The 16,103-nt window shown below is 45.7% G+C and overlaps 1 protein-coding gene and 1 pseudogene across 1 annotated transcript in view; both read right to left on the bottom strand.

The window, feature by feature from the left end:
• The window catches only part of LAMC3 (laminin, gamma 3), a 91,169-nt gene that overhangs the window by 37,860 nt on the left and 37,206 nt on the right, over positions 1 to 16,103 (bottom strand). The window contains exons 7-11 of the mRNA XM_006834883.1: positions 14,653 to 14,751; positions 10,910 to 11,046; positions 5,095 to 5,205; positions 4,203 to 4,398; positions 3,696 to 3,814 (exon numbers count right to left, since the gene is read on the bottom strand). Coding sequence (XP_006834946.1) covers positions 3,696 to 3,814; positions 4,203 to 4,398; positions 5,095 to 5,205; positions 10,910 to 11,046; positions 14,653 to 14,751 — 662 coding nt within the window. The remainder of the gene's footprint in view (positions 1 to 3,695; positions 3,815 to 4,202; positions 4,399 to 5,094; positions 5,206 to 10,909; positions 11,047 to 14,652; positions 14,752 to 16,103) is intronic.
• Positions 7,628 to 10,795, bottom strand: LOC102812588 (annotated as a pseudogene).

Below are 16,103 nucleotides of genomic sequence, written 5' to 3'. Positions count from 1 at the left end.
ATCTTTTCTCCGTTGATAAGAATGTTGTTTATTGGTCTAGTGGTGAGGATTTTTGTTTTCTTTACATTGAGATGTAATCCATACTGAAGGCTGTACTCTTTGATCTTCATCAGTAAATGTTTTAAGTCCTCTTCAGTTTCAGCAAGCAAGGTTGTATCATCTGCATATCACAGGTTGTTGATGAGTCTTCCTCTAATCCTAATGCCATGTTTTTCTTCATATAACCCAGCTTCTTGGATTACTTCCTGAGCATACAGGTTGAATAAGTATGGTGAAAGAATACAACCTTGTCGCACACCTTTCTTAATTTTAAACTATTCAGTGTTTCCATGTTCTGTTCGAACAACTGCCTCTTGGTCCACGTACAGATTCCTCATGAGCACAATTAAGTGTTCCAGTCGTAATGTTGCCCATAGCTTGTCACAATCCACACAATCGAAAGCCTTTGCATAGTCAATAAAGCATCGTGATATTCTCTGCTTTCAGCCAAGATCCATCGGACATCAGCAATGATATGCCTTGTTCCACGGCCTCTTGTGAATCTGGCCTGAACCTCTGGAAGTTCTCTGTCAGTGTATGCTTGCAGCCGTTTCTGTATTACCTTTAGTAAAACTTTACTCACATGGGCTATCAAAGAGATTGTCCAATAGTGAATGCAAAAAGAAAATCTCAGCACAGAAACAGTAACTATAAAAAGGAACCAAGTGGATCTACAGAGAAAATATACAAATAGCAAATAAGCACATGAAACGATGCTCATTAGTTATTGTTGTTGTTAAGTGCTGTCTAGCCAATTCCGACTCATAGTGACCCTGTACACGGTTCCTGAGGAACAGATGGTGGGTTTGAACTGCCGACCTTGTTGTTCAAAGTGACCTTGCAGTTCAGTGCTTATTCTACAGCGCCACACCAGGAGTTCTTTGTTGTTGTTAAGTGCTGTTGAGTTGGTTCCAACCCATATGGACCCTGTACAGGGTTCCTATGCAGCGACTGGTGCTCAAGGGCACTTCACAACCACCACCACAACAGAAAGGCTACAATGGTATCTTTGTGGTTTTGATTTGCATATACCTAGAAGGAGCTCTGGTAGCATAGTGATTACGAATTGGGTTACGAACCTCACGGTCAGCAGTTTGAAACTACTAGCTGTTCCGCAGGAGAAAGATGAGGCTTTCTGCTTCCATAAAGATTTACAGCCTCGGAAATCCTGTACAGGGTCGCTATGAGTCGGAACCAACTCCACGGCACATAACAACAACAACAACAACAACAAAGGAGTCTTGGTGTGACACTGTGCGTTACTGCGCTAGATTGCAAAGTTGAACAGCAAGGTCGGCAGTTCAAGCTCACCAGTTGCTCCTCAGAAACCCTATACAGGGTCGCTATGGGTAGGAGCAGACTCATAGGGTTTCCGAAGAGTGGCTGGTGAGCTTGAACCACTGACCTTGCAGTCCAGCAAATTAATCCGCAGCACCACACAAGGAAACCCTATACAGGGTTGCTATGAGTCAAAACAAACCTCACCTGCACTCAACAAGAACATGCAACCCAGCAACTGCATTCTTAGTTTTATACTCCAAAGAACTGGAAACAGATGCTTAAATAAACACTGTACACAAACATTCACAGCAACACTATTCAAAACAGCCAAAAGGTGGAAACAACCCAAGGGTCCATTAAACTGATGAATGAATGGATAAATACAGTGTGGTGTAACCACTGCATTGAATTTCAGTCAGCCACCAAGCGAAATGAACTTCTGATACAGGCTGCAACAGGAATAAACCAGGAGGACAATATGCTGAGTGAAATAAGAACAAATATTGTCTGATCCACTTATATGAAATGCCAAGAGTAGGCAAAAGCATAGATACCAAATCAGATTCGTGGTTACCAAGGGCTAGAGGACGGAGGGCATGGGGAAGTACTGCTCAAAGAGTTTCCAGTTTCTGTTTGGGGTGATGAAAAAGTTTTAGAAATAAATAGTGGTTATGGTTATGAATATAATTAACATCATTGAATTGTACACTTATAAATGGTTAAATAGCAAATTTATGGTATATATATGGTTTTACAAAACAAACCATGACAAGTAAGAACAGGAGTGTGTTTAGGTGTGGGGGTGGGATGAAGGGTCATCATTCTTATACTCTGTCCATCTCTAAGATTGGAAATGCTCTCTGGCAGCACATCCTCATGCATTTCTTACATTACTGAACAGTGGTTAAACTGCACCCCACCACAACATGAGACATCAGCAATGGTCAATTACACTGAGGAAAAGATGTCCACAGTACGAAAGTGAAGAAGAAACACCATCTGTACAATATACACAATAGGGTTTCATTTTGGAAAAGCAAAATCTATATTGTGGGCCCACATCTGTTTTACATCCTTAGATATACCCCAACTGTTTACTGTGACCTCCTCTGAAGGGTGGGTCTGGGGACAGGAACGATTCACTTTTAACATTGCAAAGTGAAAACACAAGATCTCTACATTGATGAGATGCCATTAAAGCAGTCCTTTGGGGTAGGTGGGGGTGGGGAATTATAGATCCAATGCCTGTATTGTAAAAGAAAAAAGGCCTGAAATCAATGACCTCAGCTTCCACCTTAAGAAATTAGAAAAAGAAGGGCAAAGGAAACCTGAAATAGAAGAAAGAGAAGAACTAAGATCAAAATGGAAATCCATGACATAGAAAATGAAAAAGCAATACTGAAATCAATGAACCAATGCATTTTTATTGTTGGAATTTTTACATGCGCCTATATTAGTTTTGATAGAAAAATTAAAAAGGGTAATCAACAAACAAACCCATGCTGGGCACTAACTGTCCCTCCACCGCAGAGTGAAGACATGCCTGGTATGGGACCGCATCCAGGTCCCATACCTGATCGCTGAGAAGCAATCAGGAGGAACAGGGAGAGCCCAAACTTCCTGGCTGAGGCCACATGGGATCCTGGTCTTACAGGGAGAGCCCAAACTTCCTGGCTGAGGCCACATGGGATCCTGGTCTTGGCACGCATGAGAGGTGAGCTCACAAGGAGGGGGAAAGTACATTACGGAAAGAGGAGAAGCTAGGGACAAGTCAAAGGACAATTATGTCAGTAGGAAGTGGGATCCTTATATGACCAGGTGAGAGGTAGGGACAAATACTGGGCAATGATGTGTGTTGATTGAGCACCCTCCTTTGGGAATGGGTCCCTACCCAGAAGCTCCATGGAAGGAAGGCCCAGCAAGATGCTTCTGTAAGGATTACAGCCAAGAGAACCCTATGGAGCAGTCCTACTCTGTAATACATGGAGACGCTATGAGTCAGGAGAAATCAACAGCAATGGGCTTGTTTTGGGCAGGAAGACTAGAAACCCAGACCCTCTCTTGAGGTGGCTTAAGTGTGATCTTGCTGCTCTACCAGGGCAATTCCGACCCGCCCCTTGAGGCCAGCACAGACCAGGGCACCCCAGGATCCATTCCCTGGCAGTGGGGATTCTGTGATGGTGGAGTGACTGTTTACTGTAATGTTTGCTTGACTGCTTTACTGGCCACAGCCCTGTCCTGTCTTCTTGGCTGTAGGACCTCTTACAAATGGCCTGCTAGGAGGTGTTTACAGGACTGGGCAGAAACAAGTTCAGCCCAGCTGCATGCACCTGGTGAAGGCTCAGTTCTGGGACAGCATCATTATCATGACTCACCAAGAGGGCTCAGGCTTGGGCTGCTGGCCTGGATGCGCAGAGCGGTGAGATTGGCAAGGAGCCGCTGGAAGTGGAAGGCAGGCAGCAGAGGGTCCGCGTCCTCAGAGGTTTCCTGCAACCTAGCAGGGAGAAGGGCCAGAACAAGAACCCGAGCTTGAGCCAGGTGGCTCCAAGAACTCTCAGGCAGGGGCACTGGTCTCCCAGGTCACAAAAACCCACTGCCACTGAGTTGATTCTGACTCATCACAACCCCACAGGACAGGGTAGAACTGCTCCATAGGGTTTTCAAGACGGTGAATCTTTACAGGAATAAACATGGAGTGCCTGGTGGGTTTGAACTGCTGACATCGTAGTTAGCAGTCCAACATTTCACCCACTATACCACCAGGGCCTCCTCCAGACCACAAGGGAGATGTGAATAGTGCCCGGACCTTAGCTGGATACTGCCTTTCACACTTCACAGGACGGGGGACGGGGGGGAGGGTATAGGGGTGGTGGGATGCTTACTGGAACCTGAGCTGCATCTTCCCGGGTTGCCCAGTGTCCTGGGAGTCATCAGACAGGCTGATGTGCAACAGAGACAAGACCAAGCCTGCCCCTTCCAACCTTAGCTGTATGGGCGGTGGGGAGACCCCAAGGGGTACCCTGAAAGTCAGTGTGAGGAGCTGCCCATAGCTGAACCGCTGGTCTCCCAGGAACTTCCCTGAAGGCAAGAGAAGGTGGCTTTAATATTCTTACTCATTTCACTAGCTTGATATTAAAAATCTATATTGATTTCATTGGCAATGAGACATTCAAACAAGATCAAACCGCAAGATCAAACCCTGTCCAGCAGATGCTCAGATGTTGAAGTGGCCCCATGCCTATGTCTTGGTGACAAATTCTGTGAATGGTGAGCTGTCTCACCCATGGTTGAATGCTCTGCTGTCACTCTTCTGTCATGTTTAATAATCCTACCTTTGAGCTTATGTTTTGTGAGTGAAAGGGAAATGAAAAGGTGCAGGTAGAATTGAGGTTGCGAAATAGCTGACCTAAAGATATAACGATCCTGGATTATCCAGGAGGCCCCTTGTAATCACAAGTGTCCTTCACTGAGGAAGATGGAGGCAGCGTGAGCAAGAGTCAGCTGGCCCTGCCTAGCTTTGGAGACTAAAGGGGGCCACTAGTCAAGGAATGCAGGCAGCCTCCAGAAGCTGGAGGAAAGACAAGGAGAGAGATCTTCCCTTAGAGCCAGCAGAAAGAATGCAGTCCTGCAGACCCTGACTCTAGCTCAGTGAGACCATGTTGGACTTCGGACCTCCAGAACTGTAAGCTGACACGTGTGTCATTTGAAACCACAAGTTTGTGTAAGTTCTATGGCAACAGCAGGACACTAGTACAGGCCTGTGGCAGATGGTACCTGGTGCTGTGAGCTCCTCCCCATCTTCTGGGCTCAGGAGGATCCCCGTTGGGGTCCACCGTGCGGCATATTGTGGGCCTCCTCCACTTCTGGCTCCCCAGCCCTCAGCATCTAGGCAGCAAACACAGACACAGGTATTCATCAGTCTGAGGTGTGGAGTAGTTGGACACATCCAAAACGGGCCTGCCTCCCCTCCCAGTGGGTCTCATCTGGGCTAAAACCTGGACATAACACAGGGCACGAAGCTCAGAAACCCCAATGTAGGGGCATTGGGACATCAAGGCCATTGACCACTCAAGCTGCACATGCACTGTTCCCAGGGAGATCACCTGGTTAGGAAGTGGCAGAGCCTGGACCAGAACCTAAGACCTGGTTCAGCCTAACCTCTCTCTGGTGATAGCAGCAGATGGAACCATAGAGCAAATGACCTCAAGAGGGCGCTCTTCAGGAGCAGCTAGGGAATGGGGTAGCAGCCAAATGTCTGCGACACCCAAGAGCTGAAAAATGGGGAGCGAGATCAGGAAGGTAGGTAAGGGACTTGTCTAGTGCTGGCTGTGTGAGCCTGGGCAAGTTACTTAACCTCTCTGAAATGGGTTCCTTATCTGCAAAATGGGGGCAATGATGGAATCATGGCTCTGGGTTGTTGTTAAGTGCCATTGAGTTGGTTCGGACCCATAGCAACCTTGTATAGGGTTTCTGAGGAGCAGCTGGTGAGTCTGAACCACCAACCTTGCAGTTCAAACTGACTTTGCAGTCCAGTGCATTAACCCACAGCACCCACCAGAATACCCTGGCTCTGGGTTGTTGCTATTGTTGTTATGTGCCGTCGAGTTGGTTCTGACCCATAGTGACCCTGCCTAGGGTTTCTGAGGAGCAACTGGTGAGCTTGAACCACCAAACATGCAATTCTAATGGCTTTGCAGTCTGGTGCATTAACCCACAGTGCCACACAAGGACTCCATGGCTCTGGATAGCAGTTCTCTTGGTAGCAGTTCTCAAAGCATGGATTGGATGCTCTGAAAGATTCCTGAGATCCTTTCAGGAGGTCTGAATGGCCAAAACCATTTTCTGTTTTTAAAGTTATTATGTAGTTTGGGTGGAAGTTTACAGAGCACATCAGTTTTCCATGCAACAAATTATCCCCATTTTGTTTCAGGCCATTGGTTTCAATCTCCTTAGCATAGCAGCATTTCCTTCCTGGGTTCCCCATTTTCATTCCAGTCCCTTCCTGTCTTTTGAGCTTTGTGTTTGGGCAAATAATGCCCTACTGCCCTTTGGGTCTCATACAGTTGAGCTGAGAATGACCCTCTTCCCTGGTGTTACTATCCACTTTATAGTTGCTCTTGGTTGGCTGAAAGTTGATTTCTGTGAGCAGACTCGGTTCCAGGTTTGAAGCCTGGCGAAGGGCCACAGACTCAGGGGTTCCACCAGTCTGTCAGATAAGTAAGTTTGATCTGTTTTTTTTTGGGGGGGGGAGGGGAAGGAGTGGTCTACAGTGATTTTATTGAAACAGAGAAACCAGTAAATTTCTATGATTAGGGCGGATGGTGGTTGTCTTTCCAAAGGGTGAAGCCTGAACCCTACTGGCAGCACACTCAAGGTAGAGAGCAGAGCCCAGAACGTCCCCTCCTGGCGTCCCCTCCTGGCCTGTCCCCGCACTCTATGACTCAGGCTGTGAGATGAGCAACTGCACCATCATATTCGGCCAAGTAAGGAGATCCAAATGGGCAGATGTGATATCCTAACAGGAGATAAGTGAACAAAGATTGAAGAGGACGCTGATCTGAAAGTACAGTTATCTATTCTCCAGGTGAGGACAGGCGTGTGCATTAAATTATGTTCTTCATTCTTGAAACAAGTCAATCCTGATAGAAGGGGGCTGATGGGCCAACAGAACAGTAAAATGGGATGGACAGTTCGGCTCTGGGCCTAAGGAAAAGAACAGCAACGACCAGGGATCAGAAAGGAGCATTGGAATGCCGCTAAGTATTACAAAGGAGCACCTTCCTTCCTGTTTCTCTGAAGTCAAAGTCAGGAAAGGGTACCTTTTGTTTTCCCTGCTGCAGTGGTAGCGAACTCATTGGTTTTCATCAAACATAATTTTTGTACTCTGGTTGGTTGCTGGGAAGGGAAAACAGGAGGCCACTGGTAATGTTAGAACCAGATCTTCTCACGAAGTCTCTAGTAAGCGCTGCTGCTCATACGGGAGGAGCAGAGGTGCTTCAGTTAAAGCTTCTGATATATTGCAGTGGTTTGACAGGCAGGTTTTGGGCTCTGACTCTCTTGCACATGTAAACTCTTTTGAAAAAGCTGGAGATGAAAGGATAGGGGTGAATTTGGTTTGGGAGCCACAAAGTGCCAGACACCAGCCATGAATGCCTGGGCCCTACTTCACTGTGTATTTATTTAATGGCTGAGTGTTAAGCACTGTGGTTGAAAGACATGATGGCTTGCCACCAGCCACCCTCCTTCATCCTCCGTGTGAATTTCACAACAGCAGAGGCTAAAGACAGACAGTTGTCTCTGTTCCCTCTCACCAGAGAAATTCCTTAGTGCCCTCGTGAATGGTATGGGCCAGGCAGTCTACATCGTCAGAGGTGACCCCTGCCACAGAGATGTGGCCATCCTTTACCATGTAAGTGGAGAACTCCTTGGCCAGCCTCTCCACCTGTTTAGACTTGAACCCTGTGAAGCATCTGGCCAGTGATGTGCTGCCGATTGTGGAAGTCCAGATGATGTGATCTGACATGGCTTTCACTTCCGGCATCCATTGTTCTTGCAAATCAAGGGTCGTCAGAATGGTTGAGGCGATCCAGGCCCCATTGAGAGGAAAGTTAGAACACAAGGCCGATCAAGATCTTCAGCTGTCACTCCATGTTTTTGGCGGTGTCAGCATCTATGCAGACCACAATGAAGGCCCCCGCATGTTCACCGTATAATCCCATGTTCTTGGTGTATGACTGGCATAGACAAACATCAATGTGCTGTTCAGTGAAATGGCACACAGCCCTGGCATCTGTGACCATCTCCACTGGCAAAGCTATGCTTCTTGTTGTTGATGTTAGGTGCCATTGAGTCAGTTCCCACTCATAGTGACCCTGTGTAGGATTTCCAAGGAGTGACTGGAGAGTTTGAACTGCCAACCTTGTGGTTCAAACCGACCTTGCAGTCCAGCGCTTCATCCAAGCCTTGGTGGTGGTGCTGGTGTGCTGTGGAGTTGGTTCCAACTCATTGTGACCCTGTATAGGGTTTTCGAGGCTGTAAATCTTTACAGGTGCAGAAAGTCTCATTTTTCTTCCACAGAACAGCTGGTAGCTTTGAACTGCTGCCCTTGAGGTTAGCAGCCCAACTTGTAACCACTACACTACCAGAGCTCCTTAAGCCTTAGTAGCTCATGTCAAAGAAGGCAAAAAGCTTCTGTTCTCTTCATCACTGCTGTGATTGCCTTTTACTGCTTAGGATAAGGGCCCGCTCCTGTGGAGTTCTAGCACAGGCAATAGAAGATAAACATTTTGCTCTGGCATTTTTGAGATGTCTTCCATAGTGTCAGTGGGGTCAAGGCCACCTGTCTTGGGGTCATAGTATCAACAGCCATGTAGCTAGATGCCAGCAACCCTGAAGACGGGTGTGTGATTTCCCTAAGAGTTTGGGCAGAAAGTCATCTCAGCTGAACTCGAAGAATCTTTACAGAAAGCTGGCTCTGGTCCTTAAAGCCTAGTTCCAGAAATGGTCTGCATGATAACATACTGGCCACTTTTCAACACCTTGCCATTTTCTCCCAGGGCCAGTTCTGCAGATGCCTTACAAAATTCAGCCAGGACCCCAAAAGGCAAGTATTCCTTGTCCAGATTTTTTGCAGCAATCTGGGCCTCTGCCTTCCAGATATCACATATGCCTTTCCATTATCCTCCCGGTAGGCTCTGACTCCCAGAGTCATCTTTTTTGCTGTTGGTATCACTCTTAAGAGCTTCTGTGACTCCCAGGATGGGATCTGGGGGCCCCATCTCCACAAAGGTCTACCAGAAGCCGCGGCAGTATTGCCTGGTGGAAGGCGGCAGTGACCCCAAGAGAGGAGGACCGGAGTGCAGCAGAGCCATGGTAGTAGGCAAGAGGGCAGAGGCTAGTGGCAGGATGGAGCCAACAGCAAGCGGGCACAGACATAAGAGACGTAGGCTCCTGGCCTGGTCTTTTTCTTATTATGGTTTTGCATTTTGCAACATCTTGTTGTTAATAACACTAAAATGTCATTTTCATTCTCTCTCACGAGTGTGCAGTGGAGTTTTCCAGACAGCAGCTTTCACAACCAGCCTCAGGGAAGAAGCCAGTGTGAGCATCAGCTGACTTCTATTAAGCCAGACCTTCAAGAGACTGGCAAAAATGTCAAACAAATGCTGCTCTTCTCATGAAATCATTTTGTTTGAAAAAGTCATTTTTCACAAAAGTATGTTATGTTCATTATAACATGATAGGTTTACTATTGTTATTTTTAAGTGAATGGACCAATAAATAGTTTTTAATGACTCGGGTTTAATATAAAATACAAAAAATTTCCATACAAACATTCATATGAATAAAAGGCCTTTGGGGACCCCAGTAATTTTCAAAAGTGTATCAAAAGGGATCCTGAGATGAAAAAGTCAGAACATGAGGAAAAAATAAGATGACGCAAATGAAGTTCCAAAGCGAGGGCCTGGTACAAAGTAAGAGCTGATAATAAATAAGAGGAGGCTTCAAAGGTTTGTGGGAAAAATGAATTATGTTTTAGTTCCATTTTTTCCAGGAACTTTTTGAAGCCCCTCATGTTATTGTTGTTGTTGTTGTTGTTGTTAAGTGTTGTTGAAGTGATTCCAACTCATAGTGACCCTGAATAGGGTTTCCAAGGAGCAGCTGGTGAGTTTGAACCGCTAACACTGTGTTTCAAACAAACCTTGTGGTCTAGTGCTGTATCCCACAGTGCCACACCAGGACTCTGGTGATCTATAAGATGAATTTCATCACCCTGATTCCAAACCTTCCTTGGGCCTGCTTTCTGCATGGTTTCCAGCAGAGGGCGTGCTACTTCCATGTCTGGAGCACCTCAAAGACTACATTAACGTACCTTCTAGTCTAGGCTGTGCCTGTGGGGCCCTTCTGGTACCTCCCCAGAGCAGAGCCTGTTAAACCAAGAGGAGTGACGTGACTGCTTCAGGGCAGGGAGCAGGAGCATAAGAGAGGACACCATCAACACATGTCACCCTCCCAAGACCCCAGGTCCAAGGCAGGCTGTGACTTAATGCAGACCTACCTCCAAAAGTTGTGGCTGTGCCACCCTGGAGTCCAGGACCGAGGCATCACAGCACTCCTGGACCAGAGAGAGTCTGCACATTGGTTAAGAGCAAAGCTCAGGAGTTGGCGGACCCAGGCGCCTACCATAAGTATTTACCTTCTAGGGCCTCTGAATTTCCATTCATGAAAAGAGAGGAAAAGTACAGTGCCTAGCATACAGCCAGTGCTCAATAGAGGTCAGGGAATTGAGCTTGAACCTCAGAGCATTCAGATTCACCAAGACACCAATCTTGACAAGATGATTGGAAATTTCCCTATAAGATACTCCCAACCCTTCCTGGTATTGCTGCTGGAAACTGAGGACAAGGGTGGAGGAGAGAGCCAAGCAGTGGATCTCGCACACTTGACCCACACGAATTGGGCTCTGTGTCGGCATGTGGTTTCCTTTTCACACCTACCCACACCAGCAACACAGGGTCCTAGAGTGGGTCACCTGCCCATTGGGTTAGAAGAGGATCCCTCCCAAAAGGCAGTCAAAGGCACTTCTTACCCTGGCGGAAGTCGGAGAGAATGAGATGCTCTTGAAACTGGGTGGTGGCTGCACACACCTTGGAGTGGCCGTAGCAGAAGCAACTGCTGCAGCCGGCTGGGTTGTGGGGCTGCAGGTTAAATGTTCCTGGGCGGCATCTGGAATAGAGGTAGGACAAGGTCACTGAGGCTAAACAGATGGGCCTAGGGTGGGAAGAGGATGGCCAGATTGGCAGGTTCTGAGATACTGATTAGATTAATGTTCAGAAAACTTGCTTTGTTTTTAATTTAGATTTACCGAAGAGTCGTAAACACAGTACAGCATTTCCACATGCAGTAGACCCTCATCATTCATGGATTCTGCCGCTGGGAATATGCCATTTGTTATCATTTATCTCTCAGCCCCAAATCAATGTTCATGGCTCTTTTGTGGTCAATCATAGGCACGTTCAGAGCAGTGAAAAATTTGAGTCACATATGTTCCTAGCTGAGGTTGAACAAGGAGACACCCTCAAGCTGTAAACAAGTGTCCTTTTGGTGGGTCTATTTAGTGCCATATTTTTGTGTATTTTTCTGCTTTCTGGGATAATTTTGCTGTTCAAAGTCGCCCCCGAGAATCACGTTGAAGTACTGTGTCGTATACCTAAGCACAAGGAAGTCATGCTGCGTCTTCCAGAGAAAATGCATGTGTTAGATGAGCTTTGTTCAGGCAGTGAATTCTATGCTAATTAATAAAAATAGCTACTTAAAAAAGTATCTTTAAACAGAAACACACATAAAATAAGGTTGACAAAAATGTTGTGATCAGGGCCCCCAGGAACGATTTCTCCTACGAACAATGGTTGAGTATTCATTAAGTCAGTGTTTGATATGACTTTATAAACTACTGTGAATAATTAAACTGACTATACTCTTCACCCAATTTCCCCCAATGTTAGTCTATTACATAACCTGGGTGCATTTAGGAAAAAAAAAAAAAAAAAAGAAATAACACTGTACAGTGTTATTCACTAAACTCCAGGCTTTGTTTGGATCTCACCTTTTTCCCACTAATGTCCTGCTCCAGGAGTCAATCTGGGATCTGGCATTACATTGGTTATCATGTTTCCTTAGTCTCCTCCAATCTCAGACAGTTTTTCAGTCTGTCTTTAAAGCCCTTTACTTTTTTGAAGAGTACTGGTCAGTTGTTTCCTAGAATGTTTCTTAATTTGTGTTTGCCAGATGTCTTCTTATAATTAGTCTGGGGTTATGTATGGGTTTTGAGTCCACTTCATCACACTGTATCAGAGATATATGGCATGCAAAGGAGCCCTGGTGATGCAGTGGTTAAGCGTTTGGCTGTTAACGATAAGGTGAGTGGTTTGAACCCACCAGCATTCCACAGAAGAAAGATGTAGCAATCTGTTTCCATAGAGATTTCCAGTCATGTAAACCCTATGGGGCAGGTCTACTCTATTCTACAGGGTTGCTGTAAGTTGGAATTGATTCAATGGTATTAAGTTTAACAAATATATATGCACATGATGTCACCAGTGGGTCTAACCATTACCAGTAGGTTCAAGTGATATCTGCTAGTTTTCTGCACTGTAAAATTTCCTTATGTGAATCATTAGAAGCAAGTCACTAAATCTAGACCCAAACCAAAAAACCAAACCAGTTGCCTTTGAGATGATTCAAATGTATGACAATCCCATGTGTCTCAGAAAAGAACTGCACTTCGTAGGGCTTTCAATGGCTGAGCCTTTGGAAGTAGATTGCCAGTCATTTCTTCTGAAGTGTCTTTGGGTGGATTCAGACTGTCAATCTTTCAGTTAGTACAGAGTACTTAACCATTTACACCATCCTGGGACAAGTAATCTAGTCCCCAAATGAAAACAAACAAACAAAACAAACCCAGTGCTGTTGAGTTGATAGCAACCCTCTAGGACAGAGGAGAGCTGCCCCATTGGGTTTCCAAGGCTGTGAGTCTTTGTGGAAGCAGACTGCTTCATCTTATGGAGTGGCTGGTGGGTTTGAACTGCTGAGTTAGAAGCCAAACACTTAACCATTGCACCACCAGGGATCCTAATTCGGCCTACGGAGAGGAGAATTAAGCTCTACCTCCTCAAGCACGGAAGTACAAAGAAATTGTAAACATACTGCAAAACCACCACAGTAGTGAATGAATACTTTAGGGAGAAATTTTGAGGCTGTGCAAATGTCCCATTTTCCCTTAAGATTGTCCCCTTTATTTTGAAATTCATCAGTGTGGTCTCGCCTGTAGTGATTATTACTGTGATATTTTAACAGTGACTTTCTATTTCACTCATTTCTTCCACATTTATTATGTGGAATTCTGGAAGGAAGATTTGTTCTTCCTTTTGTCCCCATTTATTTGTTTATCCAATCATCTATTTATATCAGTATGGACTCATGGATATTTATTTTATTCTCAGGGTTATAATCCAATTCCACTGTTATTTATCTTGTGGCTCAAATTGTCCCAGCTATGGGAACTCTTTTAGGTTGGCTCATGTTCCTCTGACACGGCCCTGTCCTGGTTTTTTGTTGTTGTTTGTTTGTTTGTTTATGTGTTCTTATTTAGTTTTATTTTTAAGTACTTCTTTACTTTCTGGCATTAGAAAAGATGGTCTGGGCTCATCTCACATTTTCCCTGCCCCAGTTCTAGACTCAGTCATTTCTCCAAGGAGCCTTGGGGAAGCGTCTCACAAATACAGAGTCCTGATTTTTACTCTGAGAGAGTTGGTATGAGCAGGCTTGGGTGGAGGAGTTCCTAAGAAGCAGTCTGATGACCTTGATGTCCAGCCAGTTCAGATGAGCACATTGCAGCAAGTCCTCTCCTATCACAAATGCTCAAAATGAGGCTCAGAGGGGAGGACCTGCTCAAGGTCACATAGCAGTTGGGGCAAAGCTGTGAGAAGCCAAGTCTCCTGACTCTCAGGTTGACTCTGGCTCTCTAACCTTAGTCTGGAGGGAGTCAACCTCCCTTCCCAGGGGCCTGAGGCCACACATGTACAAGATGAGGGGCAGCCTGTTCGCCAGAGGACAAATGTCATGGACCAGCCACACAGCTTTGGAGCCAGCTTCTTCCTAAATTGCCAGAGAACCAACACACACTATAACAAAACTCGAGTCTGTAATGAGAGCTGTGGCAGGTACTTCTTAGGGTCTGTGGCCAGCTCTGCCCCTAGAGCTTGGTCACAGGGCCTCCAAGAGCCCCAGGCAGACCTGAGCTGGGTGCATTAAGGCTTTAAATGTCCAAGACAAAATCAGGTAGTACTCCATTAGTGATGTCTGCCATGGATGTGAAAACATGGCTGTGGTGTTAAGTACCATGCATCTGCTATCTCTGGGTTAGAGGATATTTCCTGTCCTTTCAGCTCTTTCTTTTTAGGATTCTAAGCTAGGATTCCTGATGTGGCGCTATAGGATAAGCACTGAACTGTGAACCAGGAGGTTGGTGATTCAAACCCACCAGCTTTTCCTTGGAAACCCTATAAAGGGTCACTGTGAGTTGGAACTAACTTGACAACACTTAACAACAACAAGAAACTAGAAAAAAGAATGTGTTTTCATAGCTTTGTATCCATCAATGGTGTAGGGTTGAAACCTTTGGATAACTTCTTGTCTAGCAGAGCCATGATGCTCCAAGAAGGGTGATGAAGATGTCCAAGTATGTGACTTCCCCAGTTCCACCACCTGGTGTCTCCTCAAAGAGCCATGAGGTCACTTCCAGTAGGCTTTTTATTGAGTCCGCTCACCCACCTGTCACACAGGTTGCCTTCCACATTCTCTTTGCAGGGACAGCGCCCACTGCGGGGGTCACAGGTACCCAGGCTGCCAGCAGGATTGCAGGTGCAGGGTCTGTCAAAGAGTTAGGGCAACTGAAAATGTGGGAGTCACCCATCTTCCATGGAAGAAATTTCACTACCCCTTACTGATCCTGAGAGGGCCAGGAAGCAGATGGACCCAAAAACCTATTCTTACCTTGCCAAGTAATTGACCCATCTACTCAACCTTATTGGGATCCATCTGCCCACCCAACTGCTCATCCTTGTATCCACCCACCCATCCATTTACCCATCCATCCATCCACTCAGATATCTCTCCAACTATCCTTCCACCAATATATTCATCCACCCATCTACTCAGACATCCTTCCATCCGTCCATTCACCCATTCATCCATCCATCCAATCATTGTCCATCCACCTATCTAGCCATCTGCTTACCCCTAAATCTCTGTTGTTGTTAGGTGCCATTGAGTCAGCACTCATAGCGGCCCTATGCACAGCAGACTGAAACACTGCCTCATCCTGGGCCAACCTCACTATTGTTGCCACGCTTGAGTCCATCAATACCGCCACCCGGCCAACCCATCTCACTGGGGTCTTCCTCTTTTTTACTGACCCTCCACCTTACCAAACATGATACCCTTCTCTAGCAACTGGTCCCTCCTGACAATATGTCCAAAGTATGAGAGACGAAGTTTGGACATCTTGGCCTCCAAGGAGCACTCTGGCTGCTCTTCTTCCATAACAGATCTATTGGTTCTTTTGGCAGCCCATGGCACTTTCAATATTCTCCTCTAATACCATAACTCAGAGGCATCAATTCTTCTACGGTCTTCCTAATTCACTGTCCAGCTTTCATTAGCATATGAGATTACTGAAAATACCATGGCTTGGGTCAGGCATACCTTAGTCCTCAAGCTGACATCTTTGCTCTTCAATACTTTAAAAAGGTCTTGTGCAGCAGATTTGCCTAATGCACTACGCCATTTGATTTCTTGTCTGCTGCTTCCATGAGTGTTGATAGTTGATCCAAGAAGGATGAAGTCCTTGACAACTTCAATCTTTTCTCTGTTGATAAGAATGCTGTTTATTGATCCAGTGGTAAGGATTTTTGTTTTCTTTACATTGAGATGTAATCCATACCGAAGGCTGTGCTCTTGGACTTTCATCAGTAAATGTTTTAAGTCCTCTTCACTTTCAGCAAGCAAGGTTGTATCATCTGTATATTGCAGGTTGCTAATGAGTTTTCCTCCAATCCTGATGCCACGTTTTTCTTCATATAACACAGCCTCTTGGATTATTTGCCCAGCATACAGGTTGAATAAGTATGGTGAAAGAATATAACCTTGTCGCACAACTTTCTTAATTTTAAACCATTCAGTGTTCCCATGTTCTGTTTGAACAACTGCCTCTTGGTCCAGGT

This window comes from Chrysochloris asiatica, unplaced genomic scaffold (assembly GCF_000296735.1).
Source record: "Chrysochloris asiatica unplaced genomic scaffold, ChrAsi1.0 scaffold00014, whole genome shotgun sequence".
NCBI lineage: Eukaryota > Metazoa > Chordata > Mammalia > Afrosoricida > Chrysochloridae > Chrysochloris > Chrysochloris asiatica.
The sequence above is the reverse complement of the archived record's forward strand: the minus strand, read 5'-3'. Positions and strand labels throughout refer to the sequence as shown.